A 27561-nucleotide genomic window follows, 5' to 3' on the forward strand; every position below is an offset into this window, starting at 1 on the left:
TGAATTAATTTCTTAATTTTTGATTCACTTATAACTTGATCTTTATTTTTTAATTTTTTTAAAAGTTATCCTTATCAAATAAGAGGGATAAAAAAATGTTCATATATTGTTTTAAAATATCCTCCTCTTACTCTTTGATGAAGGATCTAAGCTAGCATAAAAAAATTAAAAAAAATTGAGGAATTAAGTCACAGACGAGTCAAAAGTTGAGGAATTGAGTTTTAAACAAGTTAAAAATTGAAAGATTTAATTATAGCAAGTCATACTTAAAGAATTGAGTTATAAGTGAGTTAAAAATTAAAGAACTAAAAAATTAATTTTTTCACATATATTTTTATTTAATATAATCTTAAATGATTAAGAGAGAGAATGATAATCAACAGTAATTAAATCTACTAATTCTCACAACTTCACGAACTGGGTTTGAATTCTTGTTTATAAAGATACCTACGTTTAATATCCCACCAAAAAAAGGGAGCGAATGATAAAAGGTGACAGAAAGTATTAGAAAAATGTGTTTAATGAATTTTTTAATTAAATTATTTTATATTTTAAGATATTAATTTTTTTATTTTTTAATATTGGTCCTTCTACAACATTTTCACATGGTTTAAGTTAAATTTTAAATATTAAATTTAAAGAATTTATAATTTAATTGTTCAATTTTATAATTCTGTTATAATAAATTTATAATTCATATTTTAAATTTTAATAAAAAATAAATTTTTTATTCTTCAATTATTTTAAATTAAAAAAAATAAGTTATAAATTTATTTTTATATATAATTATAAAATTAAAAAATAAATATATAAATTTTTAAAATTTAATATTTAAAATTTAACTTGAATTAATTGTTGGTTTCGACCTTGGTGTCTTTCTTCCCGTAGACTTTGCCCCAATCATAGAGAAGGCCAATAATATCATTACATGTCAGCCTTCTTTCTCTTTTCTTTTTTAACTTTGTCTTTAATTTTGCAACTACTCTTTTCCTATTGGCCCGTCTTGAACAATTCGTCACCGACTCATCAGTTTAATTCATTTTAATTTTCTCTCAAATTTTCGGGTTTTTATAATCTTCGTCAAACTCGTACGGACGGATATTCTCCTGAATCAAACGCTCCTTGTTATCATCTATGGAAGTACGTTCGGATCTGAGTTGGGTTTGATATATTTTTTCTTGTGAATGATGGTGGAAATGATTTTGTTGTGAAGTTCTGGTTTTGCTCTGTCTCATCCTTTGGTTCAATTTAGTGCCCTAAATCCGATACTATGAGGAAGAAGTTGGATACACGTTTCCCTGCTGTGAGTAATTTCTGCTTCGATTTATAATTTTTGTTTATCTTTTGTTGTTGTTATGTTGCTTGGTAGCTTCTGAAGTCGCGGAAAGAGGATGGAAATTCGCCGACGTCTGTAGAAGATTCCGATTTTGAGCCGAGTATGTAGTCGAACATTTTTTGTCGTGGGTTTGTGTCGCAAGTATTGGTATAATTCGGATTCACTGCATTTCCTAGGTTTTCACTGCTTAGCACGATCGGAATTGAGAATTGAAGTAGATGAGTGTATCGTCGGGTATCATAGAGCCAAGTGATGCTATTTTTTAGATTTTTCGATAGGTTTGAGTTCTGGGGTGAGATTTTCCGTTGCAGTTAGTTGATGGGTCCATCAATTGAGACTTCCCTGGCCATAGTAGCCAACCTGTGTTAGTTATCCTCTCCTTGAGAAGTATCGCTGAAAATTAGGGTTCGGGTACAAGATTTTTCTGACATGTGAATTAGAGGTAGGAATCCCATTTCTCATGTGATTTTTTTGTTATACATTAGATTATTAAGAGCTATTGTTGTCAGTTTCAGCTTGAGGGCTTGGTTGATTTGGTAGCTTTCTGTGACTTCAGGGTGATTCATATCAAATTACATTTTCCTTCATCTCTTACCTCATTTCATACTAGGAAGATCATGTGTTAACACCATTGCTTTGTGGCACATTCCATTTCTGATACATCATGGATATTTTGTATGCAGCAGTTACAGCAATTATGCTTTCCCAGCGCACAGAATGTCCGGAAAGAATCAAATACTTGTTATTGCTTTGTTTAATAGCCTTCTTGTATGCTTACTTTATTAGAGATCTAATAGGATTATTTAATGATTTTTCCTTATTTCCCAGAGGGGGAAAGGTTGGTCAGTACTGTAAGATGCTAGCCATGATTTCAGTTGAAGCCTAACTATGAACGCTTCCTCTAAAGTGCTAAAATCGAATTTAAACTCTGCGGAATACTTGTCATATAGTTTTATATGTGAGTTATTGAAAAACAATACTTTATGTGATGAATTTATGAAAACATTAATTTGCAGGCTCGGATTAAAAAGATAATGCAAGCAGATGAAGATGTTGGAAAGATAGCACTTGCAGTGCCTGTTTTAGTTTGTGAGTTAATTTGAATACTGGCTAATTTCTTTAGGCTTCCATTTGATGTTCTCTCTCTCTCTCTCTCTCTCTCTCTCTGGGGTTTATCTCTTATATATTGATGACAACTTCTAATATTTTGCAGCTAAAGCTCTAGAGCTGTTTTTGCAAGACCTATGCGATCGTACCTATGAAATAACTCTTCAGAGAGGAGCTAAGACGATGAGTGCATTGCATTTGTAAGTTTGGGAATATTACGATCTTTGTTGTTTTTTTTTAAATTATTTACCCTGCTAATGAATTAGAACTAGAACAAACTTAATAACATAGCAGTTTTATTGATATTATTCTATTAATTTTCATACATTTGAATTTAATTTTTGTTTTTGCTTATAGTTATTGCTTATATATCTGATTTATGAGTGGAAGGTAAAACAAAGCAGAGACATGTGATGCTGTATTGTACTTTATATAGTCAAATCCTGTATGATTGACCAATGTTTTTTTGGAGTTATATTTTATAATATTGTTGAAGTGTTTGTGCTTCACAATGCCTTTGCTTATTTGGGTGTATAATGGTTTGTTAAACTTTTTTTTTTTTTTGAATAAAACAGGGAAACTTCATTCAACAGTACTAAAACGGGTACAACCTAAGAAATAAACAAGCAATAAGAAAATGACAAAAAAGGACCTCTCAAAGAGGGCATTAATAAGCCTAATGAGGAGGTTCCTGATACAAATTAAAATCACACCTTAATGTCAATCTTGATCTTTGTAATCAAATTAAATGTATATTTACATATTTCTGCTGCATTATAACAACAACAACAATAAGCCTTTATCCCACTAGGTGAGGTTGGCTACATGAATTGTAAGATGTCATTGTGCTCTATCATTTACCAAGCTTTTAAAAATATTATTAATTAAAAGATCGCGTTCAACAATTTCCAAGAGTGTTCTCTTAGGCCTTCCTTTACCCCTCTTAACAAGACTCAAAGTTATATGTTTTACTTTTTTCACTAGGACTTCCTGTGGTCTTCTTTGTATATACCTAAACCATAATGATTTTCTACTATTTTTCCCTTAATAAATGCTACCCCCACTTTTTCGCGTATGTACTCATTTTGAATTTTATTTTTACGTGTATGTCTGCACATTCATCGTAACATTTTTATCTTTGCTACTCGAACTTTATGCTTTTGTTGTCCTGTTAGAGCACAACATTTACTACCATATAATATAGCTGGTCCGATAGCAGTACGATAAAACTTTCTTTTAAGTTTATTAGGCATTTTACGGTCGCAAATAACTCCTTTAGCTTGTTTTCAATTAAACCACTCAACTTGAATCCTATGTGAAATATCCCTACTGATTTCGTCATCATTTTGAATAATGGCTCTTAAATATTTAAACTTTTCCATTTGAGGTATAATTTGATATCTCAATTTCACTTTCAAATTACTGTCGACTAGTCTCTTATCAAATTTACAATGTAAATATTCTGTTTTACTCCTATTCAGATAGAAACCTTTTGACTCCAATGTCCTCCTTCATATTTCTGCTGCATTGATTAGATTAATTTCTAATGGCAATTATAATGGAAAGTTAAGTCCTGCACATCAAAACATCTCCACAAAAGGGAGTAAAGGTAGCACTTGACTGCCAGCTCCTCAATTGTAAATCCAAAGAAGAAACCTTCCTGTTTGACCTGCCAAAATCTTCTGTTTTTCTGTCTGGATGTTGCAGTATTCTATAGTTTTTTCCCTTTCTGTTCTTTTGACAATCGTCTTTTCCTGTCTGTTTTCTTCATTATGCTCTTTTACAGTACTAAATATTGAAAGTGCAATTTCTATTTAATATACTGATTTGCACTTTGTTTTCATGGTTGAAAGAATGCTATGCTCACCAAAAAGATCGAACTAATACAGACACATTTTCATGTGTAGAGTTTTCTAGTGTCTGCTAACAAGGTGTTATTTGATTAATTGACCTAGTAAAACTCTTCATACTGATGGTATACGAGAAATGAGTCCTATCCTATATATATATATATATATGCGAATATTATACCCATTAAAGGAAGTCTCCCTTCACAAAAAGATGCATATAATATTTAGGACATGTAACGTGTGCTTATGATATGATAATGCTTCTGCTTTCTAACACCCCAACTCATGTTTTACTTTAACATATTACTAAATCCATTGTAACCTGTGCAAATCTGAATTGCAGAAAACATTGTGTACAAAGCTATAATGTCTTTGATTTTCTGAAAGATGTCGTCAGCAGGGTTCCTGACTATGGCCATGGGCATGGTCATGGACATAGCCATTCTGAGACTGGTGCTGATGATCGTGTCATTACAAGGAGAAGGTATGAATCCACTCACATTTTTCGTCTTAAACTTATGATTGGTCCATGTGTTTAAGTTTAGTGAGCTTAATAATGCTATTCTGAACCAGGAAAGCAGCAAATGATGATCACCATGATAGTGATGACGACTCTAAGAGAAGCAAGATGGTATTTACTCTTTTCCTGATAGTTACATCCACATGCTTGATGATGTATTTACTTTCTTAAATGTGTTAAAAGTTTTTTTGTTCTCCTGCACGTGTGCATTATATGCTTTATTTCAGGTAACATTATCTAAATTCATTATAGAAACTTATCTCAGACTCATAACTAAACCTTCTTCATTTATGTTTATGACCAACTTCTGCCTTCCTTAACATAAACGTGTTCCATCCCACTCTGTTATGGAAAAGAAAGTTCCTTTATTACCGAACATTTCCTTTCCATGAGAATTTAACTATGTTTTCTTCACACAAGCTTTCACTTAGGACAAGCAATATTTCACTAATGATCACTCATTCTTTCAAATTGTATCGTGACTAATTCCTGTATGCAGAAAGACAATTTCTTTATTTTGCTTAATAATAGTTGTTTTAGCCGGTGTTAGTCATTTTGTGAACCACAAGACAGACCTAAAGTATTGAAGGATGTCTTGCAAGTAAATTGCTCAATGTCTAGATGTCTAGACGTGAATATTTTCTTGGGGGTTATTTATGTTTTTCTTTTGTTGCAGCATGAGTTAGGCCATACTGGCAGTAGTGGTAGGGGAAGAGGCCGAGGTAGAGGGAGAGGTCGTGGTCGAGGGGCTCGAAATGTTGAGCGGGAAAAAGAGAGTCATCATCAAGAGCTTGAAACTGAGACTTGCACTTCTGCTCTGGACAGCAGCAAACATAATCCTGATACAAATGTGGCCATCGACAATGGTTCAGAGCCAAAGGAGTTACCAAAAGAGAATAATGCAACTCCTGATGAAGGTGCTCAGTCTGTCCGTAACATTGATCTGAATGCCAACTTGAATGAAAATGAAGACAAAAGTGCTAGCGCTGCTGTAACTGACGCCCCTTTGCCTGATCCTCCAAAACACGAGACAAAGCATGAAGAAATCCCTGGTTGGTCTCTTTCTGATGTGGACAAGATGGTCATTGACTCAATGCAGCTTGCACACCTTGGTAGACAGATAGAAGAGGATGAGGAAGATTATGATGAAGAAGGGTGAATATTGAACTCTTTTGGAGGGTGGGGGGATTAGATTAAATGGATAATCTTATAAAATTTACATACCAATGCTATTATGACTATCCATTAGATAGCCAAACATGCCCCTAGTTGTAGGTCCTAAAAAGATCCTAATCCTTGTAATTTTTTTCCTGGGTTGTTTGTAGCAAATGTAGCTACCTATTAACCAAAATGTTAGTTTTGTGTACTTTTAGGCCATGAATGAATGTAGTTATGAAGCAGCCTTGCTAGTGTGCTGAGGGAAACTCAGAACTCAACTCAGCAATATTAGGATGTAATATCATCAGCATCAACGGTTTGAAGCGGCTGTGTATTAATAACAAATCTTGGATACACTGTTTAAGTGTGTGATGTCAAGTTTTTCAATAAAACTGGGAAGCGGGGATTTTTTTTTTAATTTATTTGAAATGATGAAGTCTTGAAGAAGTATACTTTGTCTGGTATTTTTATTGAAAAACTTGATGTCAAATATGAACTGTACCTGAAATGAGCAGTAACTATCGTTTCTTCATGATTTTTTGATCACTGGAAAACTTCAATTCTATGTTAAAAATGTTAAATGAAAAATTATTAGTTTAGTGGAAGTAGTTCGAAAAAAAAAAATATGACGAGGTTTTGGTTGCGTGATGAAAAGAAGTTAGCAAAGTTTAATCGACGCACTTTATATAAAGGAAAAAGCAACTTTAAAGATAAAACTAATATTAGTGGGTCTTGGTTAGATCTTTGGGAGAATGACACTGAGAGCTCTCAAAGGAGAAAAAATAACGGTGAGAGTTCAAAATAACTAAAAGTTTATTCATATACAAGTGAATCAATGAGGTGTGATGATGAATTGGAATTTTCAATTGTTTCTTGCCTTCATTACTATTTTTTTCTCCTCTGTGCGCTCATTGCCATTCTCTCTGAATCTTTTGAAACATAAATTGTTACTCTCTCTTTTTTAGCCTTTCTTAACAAAAGTGAGATGACTTAACGGGCACGGGAAAAAGAAAAGGAAACAAAATTGTGGGGTGCAAGTACAAGCTTGAAAAGAGAGAGCCAAGAGTGCAACGCTCTCCTCCACACACTTTTGAACAGAATATATTTTTGATTTGAAACGTCTTACGTTATAAATTCCTCCATGATTCAATAAATCCGACATCAACTCCTTACATATTTTTACAAATCCATGAAAATTCGTTTCACCGTTCTTGAAGGCATCCTTGCAGAAGTATGCAAAGTTATTAGGCACCTCTAGTCATCTTATTAAAATTAAAAAGAGGTAGTTGAGTTTAGACATGAGAATATAGGTCAACTTGAACTATATGTGTTGGGAGAAATATGAGTTGGATTGAGTTGAATTTAACTCATTTTTATATGAGTTAAAAAAATCTCAATTCAACCCAACTTTTAAGAGTTGGTGGGTTAAAGATGCCTGTTAATCCATTTATTTTTTTTGAAAATTTATTTTTTTATGAATCTTTGAAAAATACATTCAAATAATGAGTTTTAATTTAATATTTCTTCATGATTCATTTTAAATATACTAAAATGTTAATTTATAATGTTTTTATAAAATGTATAAATTGATTCAGCTAAGTAAATCATGCCTAATATGATTTATATTGACAAAAATTTCTCCTTTTTTAAATTTTTTAAAAAATAATATAGATTAAACGGACTAACTCTAACCCATAAGATTCATCAATTATATGGTTCGAGCCAAAAAAAAACAGTTTTTATTTGGGTAATTTTTTCCCAACCTGACCTAACTTTTATTATGATCGGTTATTTGGGCCAATCTACATAAACCAACCCATATTTTCCGCTCTAGTTGAGTTAATGTTTTTTTTCTAAAAATAAAAAAATTCAATTTTGTTTATATTTAAACCCATGCATTGAAAGAAAATAATAGAAAACTTCCAAATTTACATTGCGTAATTAATAGCTTTGAATAGAAATAATATTTAAAAAATATAATTAATACGAGATCTGTTAATTTATAAGAATCATCAACCCCATTTTTTCTTTTCAAGGAAATTTAGGCAAGTCAGTTCACAAAGCTCAATAGGATCATAATATACCTCCAAACTTAAAGAATATTTATACAAATATTTATATATTGTCCATTAACAAAGTTCTCACATCAACAAGAAGATTTGATCCTATGATTTTATAAATTATAGGACAAATCCTTATCAATTATATCAACCTTTTGTTGGTGATCATCCATTCTTTATGTTCCTAAGCAATCAAATATCTGAAAGCAAGAAATTTGGATGTAATTGAAAATCTCTATTTCATTACCCTGATTTGTTTATGCATGCGTTGGTTTGCACTTTCTCATCTTCCACATACAATAATTCTTCAAATAAAATCATGATTAATATATATATTATTTTGTTAAAGATTCATATCAAAGATTTAACTGTTCAGATTTATTTATTGTTTTTTGTTGTTGAATCAAGAATACGTTCCATTGATAGCGAAGTCAAAGGTAAATTATTACCAACCGAATTACTAAATAAACAAGGGATGAAATTTAAACTTTCAACCATTAATGTAAGTAACAAAAACATATTAACATGAATTAGTTAATTTAGCTTTTTAAAAATAATATTTTTACAAAACATTAAATAAGAACCGTCAAATTTTAATATAATAAACCATCATATAAACACCAAATACTTCCAGGGGAACGAAGGCAACTGTCATGTACAAATATTCAGCCAATAACTTTTCACACACAAAAAGAACATTTTGTATGTAAAATGAAAAAGCATGGTGCTGAAACATACAGTACAAAGAACTAAAACACACTTAACAAAAACTAGAATTATTTTGCCAGAGACGCCAAAAGCGACTTGGATAGGTATAATAACTATTATTACACAGATCATGAGAGTGATATCCAAGGACGTTTTGATTCTTCTGAAGTATAAGACACAATAACCAAAGAGCAGAAACTTTTGTAACATTCCTCATCACTACTGTGGAGACTCAGATTCAGATCAGGAGTGATCTTGCTCCATTTGATTCAGATGGTACCCACCCTGATTGTTCTGGTGTACCTCAACCTTGAACTTCTCTTCCTTGCCTCCCCTCTTGACCTTCAGCAGCAAGTTGAACTTGGCAGAATCATCAATGACCTGTTTACATATGTTCAGGACATCCATCAGCTATAATATATAACCATCAGTACCTATGAAATACCAAGTTTTGCTATTGAAGCAATGAAGCACCCTGCTATCACAAAAAAGAAGGTTCAATAATCATTAGAATTAGGTTATAAGTGTGGCTTGCAAAGCTATCCATTAAAAAAAAAAAAAAATTACCCCTAACTTAGCCCTAACCTAGCTCTTTCCCAAAAGAAAAGGAAATTCACACACCCACACATGCATACAAACATGCCAACGTCAAGTTCAAACCCGAGACTTCTTCTAAGTAAGGGAGGTGGCACTGTCACTAGGACAGCTAGCTGTTGACCTTGCAAAGCTATCCTGGACAGTAATAAAAAAATGCTTGCAAGAAGTACAGCAGGAACACGGACGGTTTTCTTCTCTAAAGGGGCTCTTGCCTTGAATGTAGAACTCGTTAAACGTTTTTACTGAAGTACAAATAGAGCTGAATTAAAAAAAAAAAAAAAAAAAAGCTTAATGCAACATTCTTGCCAGTAATCCAGCATTAATTACACAGCAGTTATATCATTTGTTCTACTGAAAAACTAAGACAGTGTTCTAACCAATAATGAAAAATACAATCCCATTCATCACGCAGGAATCATGATCTCTAAATAGACACAGACAAAACGAAAGAGCATAATCACCTTTCAAAAGATATCATATAAAATACCATCAAAAAGCAAAAGAAATATTCTTATTGATCTGAAAATTTTTTACGTAGTAATATCGGATATAACTGTTTCTGAAAAAATATATTCCATGTATTGGTAAATTCCTCGGGTTTAAAACAACTAACTTATCGGCAGTCTCTGTTTAGTCTCAGGTGTTTGCGAAAAGATAAATAACTTCAAGCAGACAGCATATCAAGAAATGGCAGAATCATTTTCAGCAAGGTTTCAGGCAAACAAGCAGACAGCATTATGTCTCATATATGGTCAAAGAAAGTAAGGTATTTAGACCTCAAGGAAGATGAAACAAAATTTAAAAGCAGTTTTTGAAAGCAAGAACAGTGACAAATTCTCCTATAATGGAAATGGGAAAATCCAGAAAAGTCTCAGCAACTGAATAACCCTTGAATGCTAAACATCAAATTACGCCCAACAGTTCATTTAAACCCAACCAAGTGACAACAGTAGAGCAAATAAAAAAATTAGCAAGAAGTTACGAAGATACAAATGAAGGCACTGACCTCTGCTTTTGCATCAACAACCTCATGAAGCTCATAAGGCAGTAATGAGTTAGACCTCTGCTGGAGGGTCCTGACAGCATGATTTGCAGCATCCTGAACTTGAGGATCATGCGCTGGCACTGTTTTCCATCCTGGTCCATGGCCATCTGATGACAAAATATGTCAGCAACTCAAGGTAACAACTAAACTTGAGGTTCAACTACTCTATAAGAGAATCCTCAGATAGTATCAACAATAAGGAAATTATGATAAGTTTTCAAATCTTGGAATGTCTATATGTACTAACATGACTAAAAATTGAAAATCCAACATAAAGAAACCACAACTGTGCAAGACGATTTGATGGCACCAATCAAGGGCCCTTGTCCTTAAAGCCTATTTCTCCATTTGCCATGGAATTTTAGTCGTCAACGTATTTAATCAAAACCAATGGCACTAACTCCTTATTATAATTAGAAAATCTTGATACTTTGAAGGAGGATTTGAGATTTTGGGTCAAGCCGACAAAGGCATGCCAACGCTGACCAATTTTAAGCCATACAAGACAATAATAGAAAAAGCTCCACTCTCCTTGGAGAAACTACAAGAATCTTCGTCACATCACATAATTGGAATTTCAGGGACATCACTTTTTACTGTCTGGTACTTGAATATATCTTACTTTCTAAAGCATACATATAAGGGATGGGTGGAAATTACTACATGTAACAATATTAGAAAATGGCATTTCATATAAGTTCAAAAATTCTAGCCCAAATGATATTGCTCTTTGCAGCACCGTGTAAAATTATGGTTACACTATCAACTTTTTCAAATAAGAACATATCAAAGACCACTTTTAGATCGTCATTTCAATTTTATCAAGATCTTATCTGCTTGATTTAGAAAATGGCACACCTGTTTTAACACCAAGGTCTGAACTGGTAAAAGCCGGAACATCACCAGCATGTTTGAACTCTTGAAGTTCTTTAAAGTTCAACCAGGGTTTAACCCAGATCTTGGCTTCATATAGCTTTCTCTTGCCAGCGTCAACGGCCTCAATAGTGAGATGATGCAGTGTACCAGCAACAACTTGTTCCTGTGCCTTCACTACCCTCGCAAACTCCAGCAGTGCGTTCTTCAATCAACACCATCAAAGAACATTACTCAATTCGTACAAAAAGTTTGCGTTTTGTAGGGTAAACATAAGAGGAGAGTGAGGAAGTGAGAAACCGATTAAAAGGGAACGTCACAGAGCTCCGCAATCCACTCAAAAAATACGTAAATTAAGGCAACGCAAAATACTTGGAGAACTCAAGAAAATATTTAATGCATGATACCATACCTCCCTCACAGACACCAATTTCACTAATTTCTCATACTCGTCGAGCATATAAATACATACAATCAGAAAATGAATACTTCAAGTACAAGACACATGAATTGAACCATTCAAGAATCAAACCCATCAAAACGAACGAAAAATGAAACATCATTCCTTCAGTTAAAAGAAATCAGGGATGGTGTCCAAAGAAACCATCAATCAAGAATCTAAACAAAGTGAAACCATCACTGAATCTAAAGTAAAAAGATAAGCAACCTCTTTCTTGTTGTGCTCCTCAACAGCGAAACGCGCAAGGCCATCAATGTCGGCGCTGTTCTGAGCACCTGGGGAATCGTGAATGCCTCCAAGCATGGCCACTTCAGGGCGACCGTAATCAGAGCAATCCGCGAGAGATGGTCGAACCAGAAAGAGGAAGAAGACGACGAAGAGAAAAGAGAACGATGGAATCGAAGAAGAGGAAGAGGAAGAAGAGGAGGAAAGGAGTAAGGAATTCAGTGCTCTCATTCGCTTTCTTATACTTAGCGAAGAAGGCTTCGGTTTAACGCGTGCGCCCAGAGGATCTCTCGCTCTTGGCCTTCCTAATAGCTATCGCTTTCGCATCGAGATCCACGAAGCCATTGGATTTGGGTACGCGTTGAGCTCTTTTTTCTAGGTGTAAGTGGTATTAAATAAAAATAATAAATAATATTTCAAAAAAATTAGTAGCCCCGTGCTGCACGTCTTAAACCAAAATAATAATAATATCCTTTTTAAATATACAAATAACAATTTAATTCCTTAAAAAATTATAATTTCTTTAAAATATTTAGAGAATTTTTTATTATTAATAAATTTATATAAATTATCAAATTATCTCTATTAAAAATAAATAATTCATAAGTTTTACTTAAATATTCACAATTTTTCTCTTATATCATAACAATATAATAACAAATAAGAAATTTAATATGTGAAATTGTAATTTGTTGTTATATTATGATAAATATAAGAGAAAAAATTATGAACATTTAAGCAAAACTTATAAATTATTTATTTTTAATAAGAGCAATTTAATAATTTATATAAATTTATTAATGATAGAAAAGTTTTAAAATTTTTAAAAAAATTAAAATATTTTGAAAGATTAAATTATTATTTATATATTTTAAAAAAATTTTATTATCATTTTCTCTTAATTAAATTGTGGCTCAAAATTTTGTGAAAAGAAATGCCTACATTTGTGTCTGATTGTGCCTCAAAGGAGAGTGATTTCAATTAAAAAAACGGCATGTATCCAATAAAAAATTATTAAATCATGGTTCAAATTTTGGTTCAATAAAAAAAATATTAAAAAAAAGCCCCTCACAGCTTATTAAATTATAGTTTAAATTTTTGTTAGTAGAGATTATATCTCAAACGTGATTATTTTATATTAAAAAAAGCACATGTGGAATTAAAAATATTAAATGATATTTGATTTCTATCTCTGTATTTTCAATGGCTTCCTTGCAACATGAACAATAAGTCAATAACTAGGGAGACGAGTCAGGCGAAAATTTCTGTCAGGTGGTTAGTCTTTAAAATAAAAATAATACATGATTAATCAGGAGATTAGTCATTCTCAATCTCTCTTTCTATTAGAATATTACATAAAATAATAAATAATATTTTTAAAAAGTTAATAACCTCTTGTTGCACATCTTTAGAAAAAGTAATAAGATTGAGTCTAATAAAAGAGGATTAGTCTCTTATAGCGTGTTAAATTAATGTTCAAATTTTTATCTAAAGCCGGTAATTCAGGCAGACTGAACTTATTCAAGTAAGGCTCGATTCAAGTCAGGCTTATTCAAATCAGACTTAAAGTATCCTAACTTTTTTGAAAAGCTCATATAGTCAATATCGACTCTAACACTTTTAGGTTTCAGGCTTATTCGGGCAGGCCCGAACACTTGAAACTTTTTAAAAATATTTTTTCTTTATTTTTTAATTAATTTTAATTTTTAAATAATTTTATTAAGTATAAAATATTATTTTAACCTCAAAATAAAAAATAGAATAATAATAACTTATCAATTCTATAGTTAAATAGCTTTATTACTATTTCATCATATTATGTGTAATTTATTCATGAGTGTTTTCTTTAATTGTAAATTAAAGTCTTATTTGTTTAAATATTTCTCTTATCATGGTCATATAAAAATACTTATATATTTTAATTATAATTAAGTTAATCTCAATTTAATCATGGTTAAATTATTAATTTAAAATCATTACCTTGATTGGTTCAAAATTTTTAATAACTATTAGATAAACTACACTTTTTATTTTTAAAAATATAAGAAAAATAGCTATCATTATATCATATAATAAGATTATTTAATTATGAGTAAAATATTTTTTGAATTGCTTTTTCTTTAATTTTTATGTTGTTTAACCCCTACATACAAAGACTGTTTACTTTAATTTATTCTTAATTTTTGACTAAGTTTGGTATGGACAATAACCAAATAATTATTTAAAAATATTATTTTATTTATTATGTTTATCTAGTAATAGAGCTACGAATTTATACATGCCTGAATTTTTTTATAAAATTATTTTTACTTTAAAATTAATTATATTATTTTATTAAAAATATAAAATATAATTTTTTGAATAAAAAAATTATGTATAGGACTCAAAATGTTTTTTAAAAAGATTGGGTCTTAAAATATAAAAATAAATATTAAAATATATTTTAAATATTATTTTGAGATATTTTATTAATTAAAAATAATAAAAATAGGAAAATACGAATATTTTTAATTTTTTAAAAAATAAATATAGTAATACACTCAAATAAATGGTATTTTAGTATAAAAAACAGAAAACTTATAAAATTAATTAATATTTATTATATTTTATATATTTTTTTAAAAAATTATTTTTTATTTCAGTATTCGGGCTAAGCCCAGACTCTATTGGGCTTAGCTCAAATTTTCTCAAGCCTATTCGGGCTGCCCGAATATTAAAAAATTATTATTTTTTTGGAGCTTGGTCTTAAATTTTTCAGGTAGGTTTGGATTAGTCTAAATTACCGGCTCTATTTCTATCCATAAAAATGTCTATAGTAACATTTGATCATGCCTCAAATAAGATTATCTCAAATAAAAAAATACATATATATAATAAAAAATATTAAATAATATTTTATTTTTATCTCTGTAATTTCAATAGCTTTCTTGTAACTTGAACAATAGCTAGGAAAACCAATCAAACCATCATGCCAACCTGTTAAGGTCAAGCTTGTAATTTATGGGTTAAAAAAAAGGTATTCATGACTTTAAACAGATGGCCCTTTTAGAACCTAATATTATTTTCTAAAAAATTAAATGAAAATACAAAATAATTCAATTATATTATTGTCAAGAATGATGATGATGATAATGATCATGTCGATGAGTTGCTCATTTCACTAAAGTGATTGATTTTTATCGTATTCTTTGTGTTGTTGAGAGTTGTTATTGATTTGCTGCAGCTGTGGATTGACTTTGTTTACAGTTTTTTATCTTTTCATGATTTTATCTTGTGTGAAATAACTTTTTAAACTTACAAATGTATTTTAAGTGTTTAAATTTAAACAATAAAAAAATACAAAGGTCACAAGCCTACAAGGCTAGACTAACCTTAAGAGTCAAGGTCGAGCTTCAATCCTCAAATATTTTCAAGCATTTGAAGTGTGGCTATTAGCTTTTTAAGAATTGATCTTAATTTCTTGAACAAGAGATGATGAGTTCCCCTTAATTAAAAAAGGAATAATTAAAATATTAAGATGTTTTTGAACAAATAAATCATTGTAATATTCTTTTTTAATATATGTGGAAAAAGCATAAAAATTGGAGAGTATCAACAATGCATACTAAAATATTAAGCATACCACAAACCATGTGTGTGTGAGAAAGAGATCTTAAAAATAATGTGATAGAAAAACACACCAAACATTGTGTTGGCATATCCTATAAAAAAACAATGTTCCAAGTCATGTTCAAGATTACTGTCATTAAGAACAATTTTGATATGATTACCAAAGCTCCTCAAGAATAAATGGAACCCTCCTATAAAATAAATAGGATAACAAAACAGTAGAAATAATTCAAGATAGGAGAAACTCAGGACAAAAAAAAAAAAAGGGCTCGAAGACGCTTGAGTGGTGTTTGAACAAGTGTGGGGGAAGAAGCTTATATAAGCCAAAATTTATGGGTGATTTAATATAGACCAATAGACTTGAATATAATTAAATACGGCTTGATGACCATTAAAAAAAACTATTTTTGAACATTGTAATAAAAAATCAATTAACGATGATTAAAGTGCCCAACACTGCATCTAAATTGTGCAAAGGAAAAAAGTTGGATCTCAACTATATTAGCATGTTATTGTGTGCGTAAGTCCACCTTTTTATTTAGCCCATTTACTTTTTCAAATTTTTATCTTAGTATATATACTAAGGCTTCTTCAAGTTTGAGCAATTTTAAACTTCTGTTGACATGTAAACACAGAGACTCCAACATTTTAATCCATTTTTATTTTAGGAACCAAACCTAATAGGTGGATCGATTATATTGTCAACTGTAGTTGTTAATTGTTTAGTTTAGATTAAAAAACTATTGTTGTGGTTGTGTTGGGGTTCAACCAAAGTTAAGTCACTGTTAAGTCATAAAATGGAGTTGAGCTAGAACTAGAATGATTTTTAAAAAATCAAACAAATCTAAAACTAATATAAAAAAGGCTAAAATATTTTTAAAACCTGAAAAAAATTAGACCATATCAAAAGCCAATTTTATTTTTGAACCTTTCATATGTATATAATATGATTCAAAATAAGTTTTCTAGGAATTTGTTAACATTTATTGATATAAATTTAGATACTTTTAAGTAAATTCATACATGATTTAACTATGATTCACCCGTCGTGGCTCACCTGAACTATCAAATACAAGTAAGGAAATGACAAATTAAAGGAGGAGGATGAGTAAATGGAGTAGTGCGGATGGAATGTATTCATGCAAAATTATAATCACCAACAACATGCTAAAAAAAATGCCACCTATTAGCACGTTTGTATCAATTTAACATTAGGGTAAGATTGCCCTGAATTTAATTATTTAAAGTTTAAAATATAATAATTATGAATTTAGGGTTTAAATTGCTCTCAAATCTTTAGTTTAGGTTTAAATTACATATTAAATCAAAAAACAAAATACAGCATAAAAGATAATATTAATAAAAATTAAACTAATTTGAATGCTAGTTTATTATCTTTTATCTGCATATACATGTTATGCCTAGTCATTAATATACTTTATATATTAAATTAATTTGAGAGATTATTTGTGCTTTAAAACTCAAAGAACTAAGACGATAATTTTAAAGAGATATAATCAACTGAACCAATAAAAATTAAATTTAAAAATATTTAATTAATAATTGAGATAAATTTACAAATTAAAATTTCTATTATCCTTATTTTTTGGAAAAAAAATTCTTGAAAGAATGACATTGAAGTTCCCAAACTCATAATTTATAATAATTAGGTTCTCAATAAAAATTTTTAAGAATTTAATTATAAATATTTATTCTGACAGTCTCTAATTGCAAATAAAAAATTTAAATTTTAAATATAATTCTCAAATTCAAAATTACTGTTTACAATTATTTAAATCATTATTTATAACTTATTTTTTAAAATATTTTACCAGAGCTCAACTGTCATGAATTTTAAATTTTGAGACTTTATTGTAATTGTCCCAATTTTATCTCCCATTAAGGGGCTGTTTTGTACGAGTGGTTCCCAAAACTTGGGGGTTCGAATTCGAAGGAGAAGAAGAACGAAGCGACAGAGTTCAACTGAAAATGCGGCCGCACCTCTTCGCAGCGAATCGTTGCTTGCTTCATCTACCCGCTCTGTTCCGACCCTGCAACTCCGTTCTTCTTTCTCCGTCTCGTCCTATTCTTCTCCGAAAATCCAATCCTCTGATTCTCTCTCAAAACGCCTTCTTCACCTCGCGTTTTGCTCGCAATCTTTCTGTGCGCGCCGCCGATGTCAACGACGCCGGCTCTATCGACTCGCCTCTCATGCAGTCCATGCAAAAGAAGGTTCTGTTTTTTTCTTTTTTCACTATTCTTGTGTTATTTTTTTTTATCGTAATTTTTTTTTATCCTTTTCATCATTACATGCTTGCTGACAAAAAGATTATGGTGAAAGATCTTAATTCCTGTTATTCACATGGTAATATTGTTTTTTTGTTGGCGCATGATGGATGGGAAATTAATCTGGGAAACAGTTCTCTTGCTGGTAAGCTGTTAGATTATCAGTTTTATCGACCTACATTTGACCCTGTGTGGTAGGGATAACGAAATGCAGTGGTTCGTATTAATGTAATAGGAAAGGAGGGAGAATGATTTTGTAGATGTATGGTTTCCTAAATCAGTTAAGGAGGTGATTACAAATGGTGAGCTGTGCGATTAGAGACCTCTCAATTGGTTGCTAGTAGTCTTTGTGCTTTCTGTTGCTTGGTTTTGTTAGCACTCTTCTTTGTAAGTAAATTAGCTATTTGAAGTTTGGAGAGTTTTTTTTTTCCTAACTCGAATGAGAACTTTATTGCACTTGTCGCTCCTGAGAATGTTAGTGTCACAGAGTGACAACTGACAAGTTAATTGATTTTTTTTTTTTTTGGTTTGGTAACTTGATTCAACAGATCAAGGATCATCTCGATGCAGAATCAGTCTCTGTGAAAGATGCATCTGGTGATGGTCGTCATGTTAGGTGAGCAATAATGTTCTATCTTACTGTTTAAACTAAGTTTAATGTTCTTACTGTTTAAACTAAGTTTGCATTCATTTTGACTGCCTTCTGCTTCATATGTTTTTGTTTCTTAAACTCCTGGTTTAATAGAAAATGTGATTGGATAGACACTAAACAATAGGTACACAAGAAGTGGCCAGAGGACTCTAGAACTGAACCCCAAATAAAAAAAGATAGTATATCAGAAGATGGGCTATTAGGAGGCAATAGCCTTGGACATTGACATTTTCAGATGGGATGAAGATTTAAAGAACTCTATAAAAGAAATCCCTATAATTGTTTGATACAAGCATGTACTTCATGTATTTAATGGATACACACTACACCGACTTAATTGTTAAAATATATATCAAGATTCATCTAATTAAGCCCAAAATTCCCAAGTGAAATCTTTTGAAGACAAAAAGGGGGAGTTTTCTAGGTATAAATTTCATTTTTCCCCCTTGTTGCCGAATGTGGAGGCTTAAAATGTATTTTACCCTACAGAGAAGTATGGAACTTTCTGTGGGACGTGTGCATTTTGTATAAGTTAATTTCAGAGAAATTGTCAAGTAACTTAGATAAGATGCCATACTCTGTAATATCATTTGCAATTGGCACTTGGCTGTGTATAGCTTGAACAGGATTTTAACAACTCTAGTTCTTCGTTGCCTTCAGGTGCAGCTTATAGGCTTTCAAATTTACATACTTCTTGACCAGAACGTGCTATCACTAGTTCATGCTTCTTCTTTCTTCTTTCTTTTTTTTGGTAAACAACTAGTTCATGCTTTTTAATTGCATTGTATATCATTGAAAGCCCATTTTGAGGAATTTTGGGGTTGTTAATGTACTCCTATTTGCCACAGACACAGAGTTCTCTGTTAAAAAAATTCCAGGTTGTTAACATTTGATCAGATTTTTATAAATCCTTATTCATGAGCTTCTATGGCCTACATTTTTTCTTCAATATATATTCCTCCAGCCCTAATTATAGGACAAAATTAACTAACTTCACGGTTATTGAGGGGTTATTAATATCCTTAACCTTATAAAGAATATTTGACTTTACAATTTTGCCCTTTACTGAAATTAATAACCACAGTAAAGTGTGTTTAGGAATTATAACTTACTTCAATTAGGAGGAGCAATATTAACCAAAAAAAAAAAAAAAGACATCATTGTTCTATATTTAAGATCAAATAAAGCTTTAAAACTTTGCCTTATAATTGAGACTGGATGGAGGATATATATGGATTTTATCAGGGGCAGGATCATATTATCCCCAATCTGATGACTTGATTCAATACGTTTGATCCCTTGGTCAATCCCATATAAAATCTTGATCTTTACAAGTTACAACTATTGTCATTGATTGTGCAGTATTGAGGTTGTGTCAGCTGCCTTTGAGGGACAATCAGCTGTGAACAGGCAAAGGATGGTGTACAAAGCCATATGGGAGGAGCTTCAGAGTACAGTTCATGCAGTTGATCAGATGACTACCAGAACTCCTGCTGAAGCATCTCAATGAACTGATAAAACATCATGAACACGTCACACGTTTGTTTAAGAATACTGTCCCTGGTACATGTTCTTGTTCTCTTTACATTGATCTTTATGTTACTGTTCTCTCAAAAATGAATTATGAATCCAAATTATTGTTCTAATCAAACGTCCATCACCCTTCCCAGCATGTTTTGTACAATTGTGCAAATAATGCACGCCAGGGATAGGCTTATTATGGTTATATTCATCGCAACTCATTTTTCACTTGTTCTTGGTCCAAGTCATGGCAATAAAAATAGAGGAAACTACCATCTGGGTCTACAATGGATGTTTGTTTTATGAATTCTTCCTTGTAAAAATATTAATTTCAAATTAGTTTGTGTCTTTTAAAACGAAAATCATTCGGGTTCTATCAAGAGTTATGTTATTCATGTTGGTAAAGTTGTTGGCACAGAACTACAGTAATGCTTACTAGTTATATCCTAATTTATAAGGCATTTTTTTTTAAATTACACATACCAATGAAGTTAGTTAAACACAATTTACAATTTTAATTTTTTTTATAAATTTTTAAAAATACTATTCGTTAATAAGAGGGGAAAAATAAATTCATTTAAGAAGTGAAATAATAAGGGATAATATTGAAATAATTATCATTAATAGAACTTTATTTTTATCAAAATATTTTTTATTTTAAAATATTAAATTATTTCAAAAAATAACTTATAAATTGAGACTTAGGAAATGTATGCATAGCTGAGATGTGAGTTTCGATTTTCGAAGTGTGGCTGCTTTATTATTCTTTTTTGGGGGAAAAATTGAAAGTCGAAAACAAGGTGATGAAAATTTGTAAACTTTCATTGGATATGTTCAAAAGAAAGCAAATAATGACTACCAGTTCCAAACGAGACTCGGTATAGAAACCTCGTCCACTCGAAGGACTTTAAGCATTAAATTAAAATAAAGTTATTGCAAATTCACTAATAATTTATTTAAAGAATATTGCAAAATATTTGGAACTGTATTTTAATTTTTTTCCCCCTCAAAACAAGTAGACATTTTGAACTGTGGACGTGGTTCTAGAATTTTGATCTGTAAATGTCTCACCAGCAATGAGGGACGAAGATGAGGAAGGAAAGCAGATCGGTTAGCTTGTGGTAATGTGAATGAGAAAAAGAAACAAAGTCAAAAAAAAAAAAATATCTGACATGGCAAAGGAGAGAAGCTAATTGGGATGTCAACGTGGCACTTTAACAAGCAGATAATGGTCAAATAGGATCAGGGGTGTCTGCCTTTCTTTTCCTCCCTTTCCCTCCACTTCCTCCATCTTTACCATTCAAATTTTTTTATTAAATAATTTTTTTAAATGAAAAAATTAATAAATGGTGAGGATGGAGGAAATGGAGGAAAATGGAGGAAAAAAAAGTGGAGAGACCTCACTTTCGGTCAAATAACTATCAATGCAGTCAAACCCTAACGCTAGAATGAGAGTGTATCAAATCGAAAAAAATGTTAAGATGACATTGCACTAAAAAGAACTTAAGAATAGTAGGTGTATTTTTGTAAAAATTAGGAGAATCAATTTGTACCTTAACTTTTTTTTAAATAAAAGGCTCACAGTTTTTAGAAAGTTAAGATTTATACTTTTCAGGATGATTTGATAATGAAGCTCACACTGCTTAGGATACACAGCCAGGGAATTATGGAAAAAAATAGAGTAACAGATAAACTAAATAAATTTAGATTGGGGATAGTGTGGCTCGAAATCACAAACCACCACGATAATACATAATAGATTTTTTTTCCCTCACCAGATTGATGTTTTCAACAATAAAAAAACATATTATTTACAACTTATTATGAATTTTATAGATGTATAGGTGTGGCCCAAGTAGAATAGAAATTACAACTTATTTTGTTCACTTGTTTAGATTGATTCTTCTATTATATTTATTTTCTCTGTTTAAAATTATAAAACATTTTTTAAAAAAATGTATATTAAAATATATAAGACATTTTTCATTTTTAATATATAATTAATGAATTTTTTTCAAAAAATTCTTAATAAATAAATTACTAAACCATTTATCTTTAAATAAAACACCTGTTAAATAAGAACAAACAAAAAATTAATAATGAGCTTAAATGTAATTAACTTTTATTAGAAATATAATTCAGTTAAAGATACAACGTATTTTTTAACCAGCGTAGTATGATTTTTACCATTATAGTTATAAAGTTTTATTTCAACTTTGAATAGTTAATCTTGTTCCGGTTCTAAATAAACATAAAATGCAATCAATCTTAAGGGTTGTTTGATAACACATGATATGAACTATGGAATTATAAAATGAAAAGCATCAAAAGGTCCTTACAAGTTACAACATTCAAAAATTCCATCAAGGCTTTTTGTATTCCCATTCCTCCTAAAAATCCTTTCCAACAAGCCAAGCATCATCCTAAAAGATTAAAGGGAAAATACCACTCTAGTCATTAACTTTAATCGTGTTTTATTTTTAATCTCCGTAATTTATTTTCATTGCTCCTTGTCTCTATGGGAATTTTTCAAACTAGAAAGGCTAATGTTAAAGTAGATCTAATACAAGCGATAAGGAACACTAAAAATAAAACTACATGAATTAAAAACAAAACATTATTAAAGTACAAGGACCTAGAGTGATATTTTCTCAAGATTAAAACATATATCTTATAAGTTCTGATTGAGTGGACAATACAGATACATCCTAGTAAAAGTTACAAAATGCTTACACAAACTATAATTCTAGAAGCTCAATAAAAACAAGTTACTCAAAGAAAAGGTAAACTTCATCATCGTTGAAATCTGAATCACCTTCTGTAAAATTAAACAACAGAACATTAGTAAGTATAAATCAAAAGACAAATATGCATCATAGCCTATTTATACCAAGTATAAAGCTTAAAAGATATACTTTCTCCATACCAAAATATAAGGCATTGGTAACTAATTCACGGTTCTCAAAAAATATTACTTGAAACCTTAAACTTTTTTTAAAAAATTATACTTTCATTAAATACCCTATATAAATGCTTTGATAATGATAATTAAAATTCTAATGCATCATTTTTTTTAAAAAGAATAATAAATAAAATAGAAGTATAGTTGAAAAAATAATTATAAAAATTACTCAATGTTCTATTTTAAACTAAGCAAGATTTTTAGAAGATGCCCTATATTGTAATTCAGAAGGAGTAATAAGACATACCTTCTGGCTCCTCATGCTTGTTAAAGTCACCATTCCTCAATTTCACCCTTTTGGCAGTCAGCCAACTTTTGGTGCACAAAAGAGCTTCAACCATCTTTGCCGGTAAATTACTCTGGTATTCCTTAAGCACTCGCTCGCCAGGTCTAAAGGCATACTCACAAGAAGAAGATGCTGGCACGGCTAATACATCACGCGCAATCAAAGAAAGTACTTTATACTTTGCAGCATTTTGTTTCCACCAAATCAAGATATCAAAAGAAGGATGATCATCAACTAAATCAGCTGTGAGATACCTCTCCAACTCTGTTTTTGAATCCCAAGCCAATCTCATTTTCTTCAACACTTTTTCCTTCAAATTCGTATAAACAAAAGTTGGCCCATTTGATACCCTGATATCAGTTCTACTCGATTCACCATTATCATTAACAACCAACAAAGAATATTCTTCATACAACCGATACAAGGCGTCTTTGACCTTTCTCTTCATGGCTTCACAAAGATCAGTGTCAAGATATAAATTTTCAAAAATCAAGTTGACATACTCAAGTTTATACCTAGGATCCAACACTACTTGTATGGCGAACACGGGGTTCAAGTTGTTTGGTTTCCCCCAGTGCTCATCATACTTACATTTGATATTCTTAGCCATATCCCTAATAAGAGGATCTTCATGTGCAATGTTCTGTTGTAACATGTCTCGAACAAAAGTGATGTCATGAAAGCATTCATTTGGTGTCATATGTAATGATCGTGAGAGTCTCAAAGTAATATCATAGAAGACCTTTAAAACCTGAACAAATGCAGAAACCTTACTCCAATCAGAAGTACTAGGAGGACCAATTTCATCCATATCTTCCTTGAAGTATGTCTTGTACTCCTTGTCTTCATTTTCCATTCTTTCAAACACCTTCTGAAATTTTATGGCGCGTTCGAGCATCATGTAAGTAGAATTCCACCTAGATGCAATATCCAAGCGCACTAGACTCTCTGAGTCAATTTTTTCCTTTTTAACAGAACTTTTGAATGTTTCAAGCCGTTCAGAAGAAAATCTGACATATTGAATAGCATTGCGAATAGCAGAAATAGAGTCACTCAAATCCATCAATCCATCATTTACCACCTTGTTTAAAATATGAGCATAACATCTCACATGCAGATAATCTCCATCACATGTTAACCCATTCCAATCTTTCAAATATTCCTTCAAGTGTGTTATAACATTGGATCTTGCATCATCTACTGTTAATGTAAACAGCTTTTTAATCCCCCATTTCAATAAACACTTTTTAATCGTCCTTCCTATGGTATCACCTTCATGATCTTCAATCATACTAAAGTTAAGCATCCGCTTTTGAAGTCTCCAATGTTCATCAATGAAATGAGCTGTAAGAGACACATATTTAAAATCATGAATTGATGTCCAAGTTTCTGCAGTAAGGCATACACCCGAACATGATTTTTCTAAAAATTCCTTAAGTTTCTTGGATTCTTCTCGGAAGAGATTGAAACAATCCCCAGCAATTGTCAATCCTGTTGGAACTGTTCTGTATCCAGATTTTAGACAATACCAAAACTCTTCAAATCCAGACCCTTCCACTACCCAAAAAGGCATTTCATGACATATGACATATTTAGCTAAAGCTCGTTGATGCTCTAAAATGTTTTCACCCATGCTTGAATCTGTAGCAGCATCAGAGGTTGAAGAAACATCATTGCCTGCACCATTGGCATCTTGACAAGGACTAGAGCTAGATTCAGGTTGGTATTGCCCTTGAGTTTGGTCAACACTTTCATCTGAAGCACTGGTGTCTTGACAAGGAATATGGCTTGGTTCAGGTTTGGTATGGCCTTGATTTTGTTCACTACTTTGGTCTGCCATTTCAATTTGAACTGAAACAAGAACGTGGTTCCTCAAATTGAGAAACCAACAAGCACATTTTACTCGGCTCTCAAGAAAAACTCTGGCCGCCAAAGCCAAGGACCAACTCAACCAACGTCAAAATAAAGACAAGAAAATCAAAATAGAATAACAATGAGCATAGAACTGAGTCTTTGGACCATACTAACTCTTCAGATTAATCAAATAAATACACCAACTACACCAAACGGTTAGAAGCATTCAGCTCCAGCTAAATACACCAAATCAAAAGTGCACACCCAATTCTCACCAAAACCATCAAAGGATATTTCCCAAATAGTGCAAACCACCTTCCATGTAGAGGGAGATGAGATGGTAATTTTATGGATACAACAGTTGTTAATAGAAATAATGGATAGTGCAGTTGTAGTGACACTTGACATGTGCTCCTAAATGCTACAGCGCATAGCATTGTTCCTTCTAAATTGATTTGCTCTGCATTTACTATTAAATTAATATAACTCAGAATTGCAGCATTATAATAATTATAAAAGATAAACTCATAGAAAACAAAACATATCCTATCCATATAATAACCCATTAGTGAAACTAAATCGACAATCCTTTCCCTTCAGAAACAATTGTACTTTATTCTCTTGTTGAAAGGGCAAAAAATACTTAACACTAACATAAAAAAGAATATCATAAATATTGGCGGTAATCTGCACATTCAGCAACCCAGCAATTGAACCTTCACAACCGACATTAAATGAGAGCAATGTATAATAAATATCATGCATACAACTGATTTAAAGGGTTTACAGCACACAATATCATAAATGTAATTTATATCTTCCATCTTAGCTCATATAAGCTGATGGTATCAGTTAGAAGGTCATGATAAAATAAATATTTAGAATATTAAACTCCTATTTACCCAGCACCTTCCAAGTTAAATCATATTTTTCAATGAAGACAATTTTGTTCTGGTGAGTAACATTGAAAAGCCAAAGAAATTCTGACCTGATAAATAGGTCTAAACGAGGACAATGAAACAGGTTTTCTCTCTCTGTTTTTTTTTTTTTTTGGATAATATGAAAAAGGTTTTTTCTAAACTCACGTTTTGTGCAATAGAAACGTTTTTAAAGAAAATAAGTAAAAGGAGTGAGAATTCGAACAGAAAAGGGTAATAGGCTTATCATAAAGATCATTTACACGTTTGGTATGAATGGAAAAAATAAAAATAAAAACATTTGAAGATAAAAAATTGAAAAGAATAAGTAAATGACACACAAATAACCTTTATTAAAAAAATAGTGATAATAAAACTCTTGGTCTCTCAAGTTTGCCTCAATTATTGATTTGGTCCTCAAAGTTTAATGTTTATCGATCAAGTCCCTAAAGTTTCATACACAATTTTATATTCTCTTGTAATCTCATCAGACCATCATTTTTTCCTGCAGTACCTGAAGGGGTTGTCATCCTTGAGTTTTAAAAGTTACACCACATGGGTGTCTAGAATTACATATCTTCAAACCATAAAGAATTTATTGTGTATGATTATGAAATTTTAGGAACTTGATTGATAAAAATTAAACTTTTAGGGACCAAATAGAGCACTGAAACAAACTCGAGGGTCAAAAGTTTCACCATCCCAAAAAGATATGCAGACTTAAATTATAAACATGGTTTATTTTTTGTCCTTAAAGTTATGGTTTTCAAGTTTTTTTTTTTTTACCTATCTTTATGGATGGAAGGCTCCTTTCTATGTTTGATGGAAGTTGGCCTTCCAATGAAAGGGTTGTTAAGAGGTATTTTCTCTCTCCTTCTCCTTCTCCCTCTCTTGAAACTTTTTTCCTTGCTATCAAAAACAAGCCCTAGGAAAAGGTCAGGAACTGGAACCACAGCCAACTAAAGGGAAAGAAATAACGTTGATTTAACGTGCAGCCAAATTTCCTAATCCCTCTGTAAATATAAAAAGAGACACTTCCTTAAACAAGTCTTGAGCCTATCCACACAAAGAATCTCCAAAAACATAATCCTTAGAGAATGTCTGCTAAAGAATATGAAACAGCCCTAAAAATACTCAAAAAAAAAAGGTGAAAATCGTCCAATAATTTTGCAAAAGAACCCGCAGCAACAGAAATCATGACAGAAAACACATCAGAGATCATTCATGTAAGCCCCAGGAAAATGTCGTCCACAACCAAACGATACCAACAAGAACAATGAATCGTGAAGTAAAATTTTAAAAGATTGAGAAATAGAAGATGAAATTTGTATGAAATAGAAGGAGGGAAGCTACCTCTTGGTTGGAAATGTGAATGAAGATTCTCACTCTTCTCCTTTGAAGCTTTCACTGTGTTGAGTGAGAGCCATGAGGCCACTGGCATGGCATGACGTCCAGAGGAAGTAGCAAAGAAGAAAGGACGTAAGGCTGGTCACGTTTGGGAATTGGGGCCGGCTAACATAATATGAGTCATAATT

At 31.4% G+C, this 27561-nt stretch overlaps 4 protein-coding genes across 6 annotated transcripts; 2 read left to right on the top strand and 2 right to left on the bottom strand.

Annotated features, from left to right (window-relative positions):
• Positions 1–1086: 1086 nt before the first annotated feature.
• LOC129316423 (uncharacterized) lies at positions 1087–6335 on the top strand. 3 transcript variants are annotated; one of them, XM_054960843.1, is made up of 7 exons: positions 1126–1140; positions 1370–1436; positions 2353–2425; positions 2550–2643; positions 4637–4777; positions 4867–4924; positions 5490–6335. In XM_054960843.1, exons 3-7 carry the CDS (start codon positions 2371–2373, stop codon positions 5970–5972), a joined length of 831 nt encoding a protein of 276 aa, XP_054816818.1. In that variant the 5' UTR covers positions 1126–1140; positions 1370–1436; positions 2353–2370; the 3' UTR covers positions 5973–6335. The 3 variants fall into 3 exon arrangements, with proteins under 3 accessions (XP_054816817.1, XP_054816818.1, XP_054816819.1); XM_054960842.1 differs by lacking the exon at positions 1370–1436 and having other exon boundaries at positions 1087–1303; XM_054960844.1 differs by lacking the exon at positions 1126–1140 and having other exon boundaries at positions 1298–1436.
• A 2310-nt stretch (positions 6336–8645) lies between these two features.
• On the bottom strand, positions 8646–12277 carry LOC129316844 (cysteine proteinase inhibitor 6). The gene is made up of 4 exons (XM_054961216.1): positions 11922–12277; positions 11240–11459; positions 10343–10488; positions 8646–9120 (listed from the first exon to the last, which is right to left on the bottom strand). Exons 1-4 carry the CDS (start codon positions 12168–12170, stop codon positions 8983–8985), a joined length of 753 nt encoding a protein of 250 aa, XP_054817191.1. The 5' UTR covers positions 12171–12277; the 3' UTR covers positions 8646–8982.
• A 5184-nt stretch (positions 12278–17461) lies between these two features.
• LOC129315932 (protein BOLA4, chloroplastic/mitochondrial) lies at positions 17462–20295 on the top strand. The gene is made up of 3 exons (XM_054960105.1): positions 17462–17780; positions 18383–18450; positions 19849–20295. The coding sequence occupies exons 1-3, from the start codon at positions 17538–17540 to the stop codon at positions 19994–19996; spliced, it is 459 nt and encodes a 152-aa protein (XP_054816080.1). The 5' UTR covers positions 17462–17537; the 3' UTR covers positions 19997–20295.
• Positions 20296–22432: 2137 nt separating this feature from the next.
• LOC129316869 (zinc finger BED domain-containing protein RICESLEEPER 2-like) lies at positions 22433–27511 on the bottom strand. Its single transcript, XM_054961237.1, has 3 exons — positions 27380–27511; positions 23217–25106; positions 22433–22825 (listed from the first exon to the last, which is right to left on the bottom strand). The coding sequence occupies exons 1-3, from the start codon at positions 27465–27467 to the stop codon at positions 22776–22778; spliced, it is 2028 nt and encodes a 675-aa protein (XP_054817212.1). The 5' UTR covers positions 27468–27511; the 3' UTR covers positions 22433–22775.
• Between the last annotated feature and the right edge of the window lie 50 nt (positions 27512–27561).

The sequence above is a fragment of the Prosopis cineraria genome, unplaced genomic scaffold (assembly GCF_029017545.1).
Source record: "Prosopis cineraria cultivar Desert tree isolate PC_DT_omini unplaced genomic scaffold, ASM2901754v1 PC7, whole genome shotgun sequence".
NCBI lineage: Eukaryota > Viridiplantae > Streptophyta > Magnoliopsida > Fabales > Fabaceae > Prosopis > Prosopis cineraria.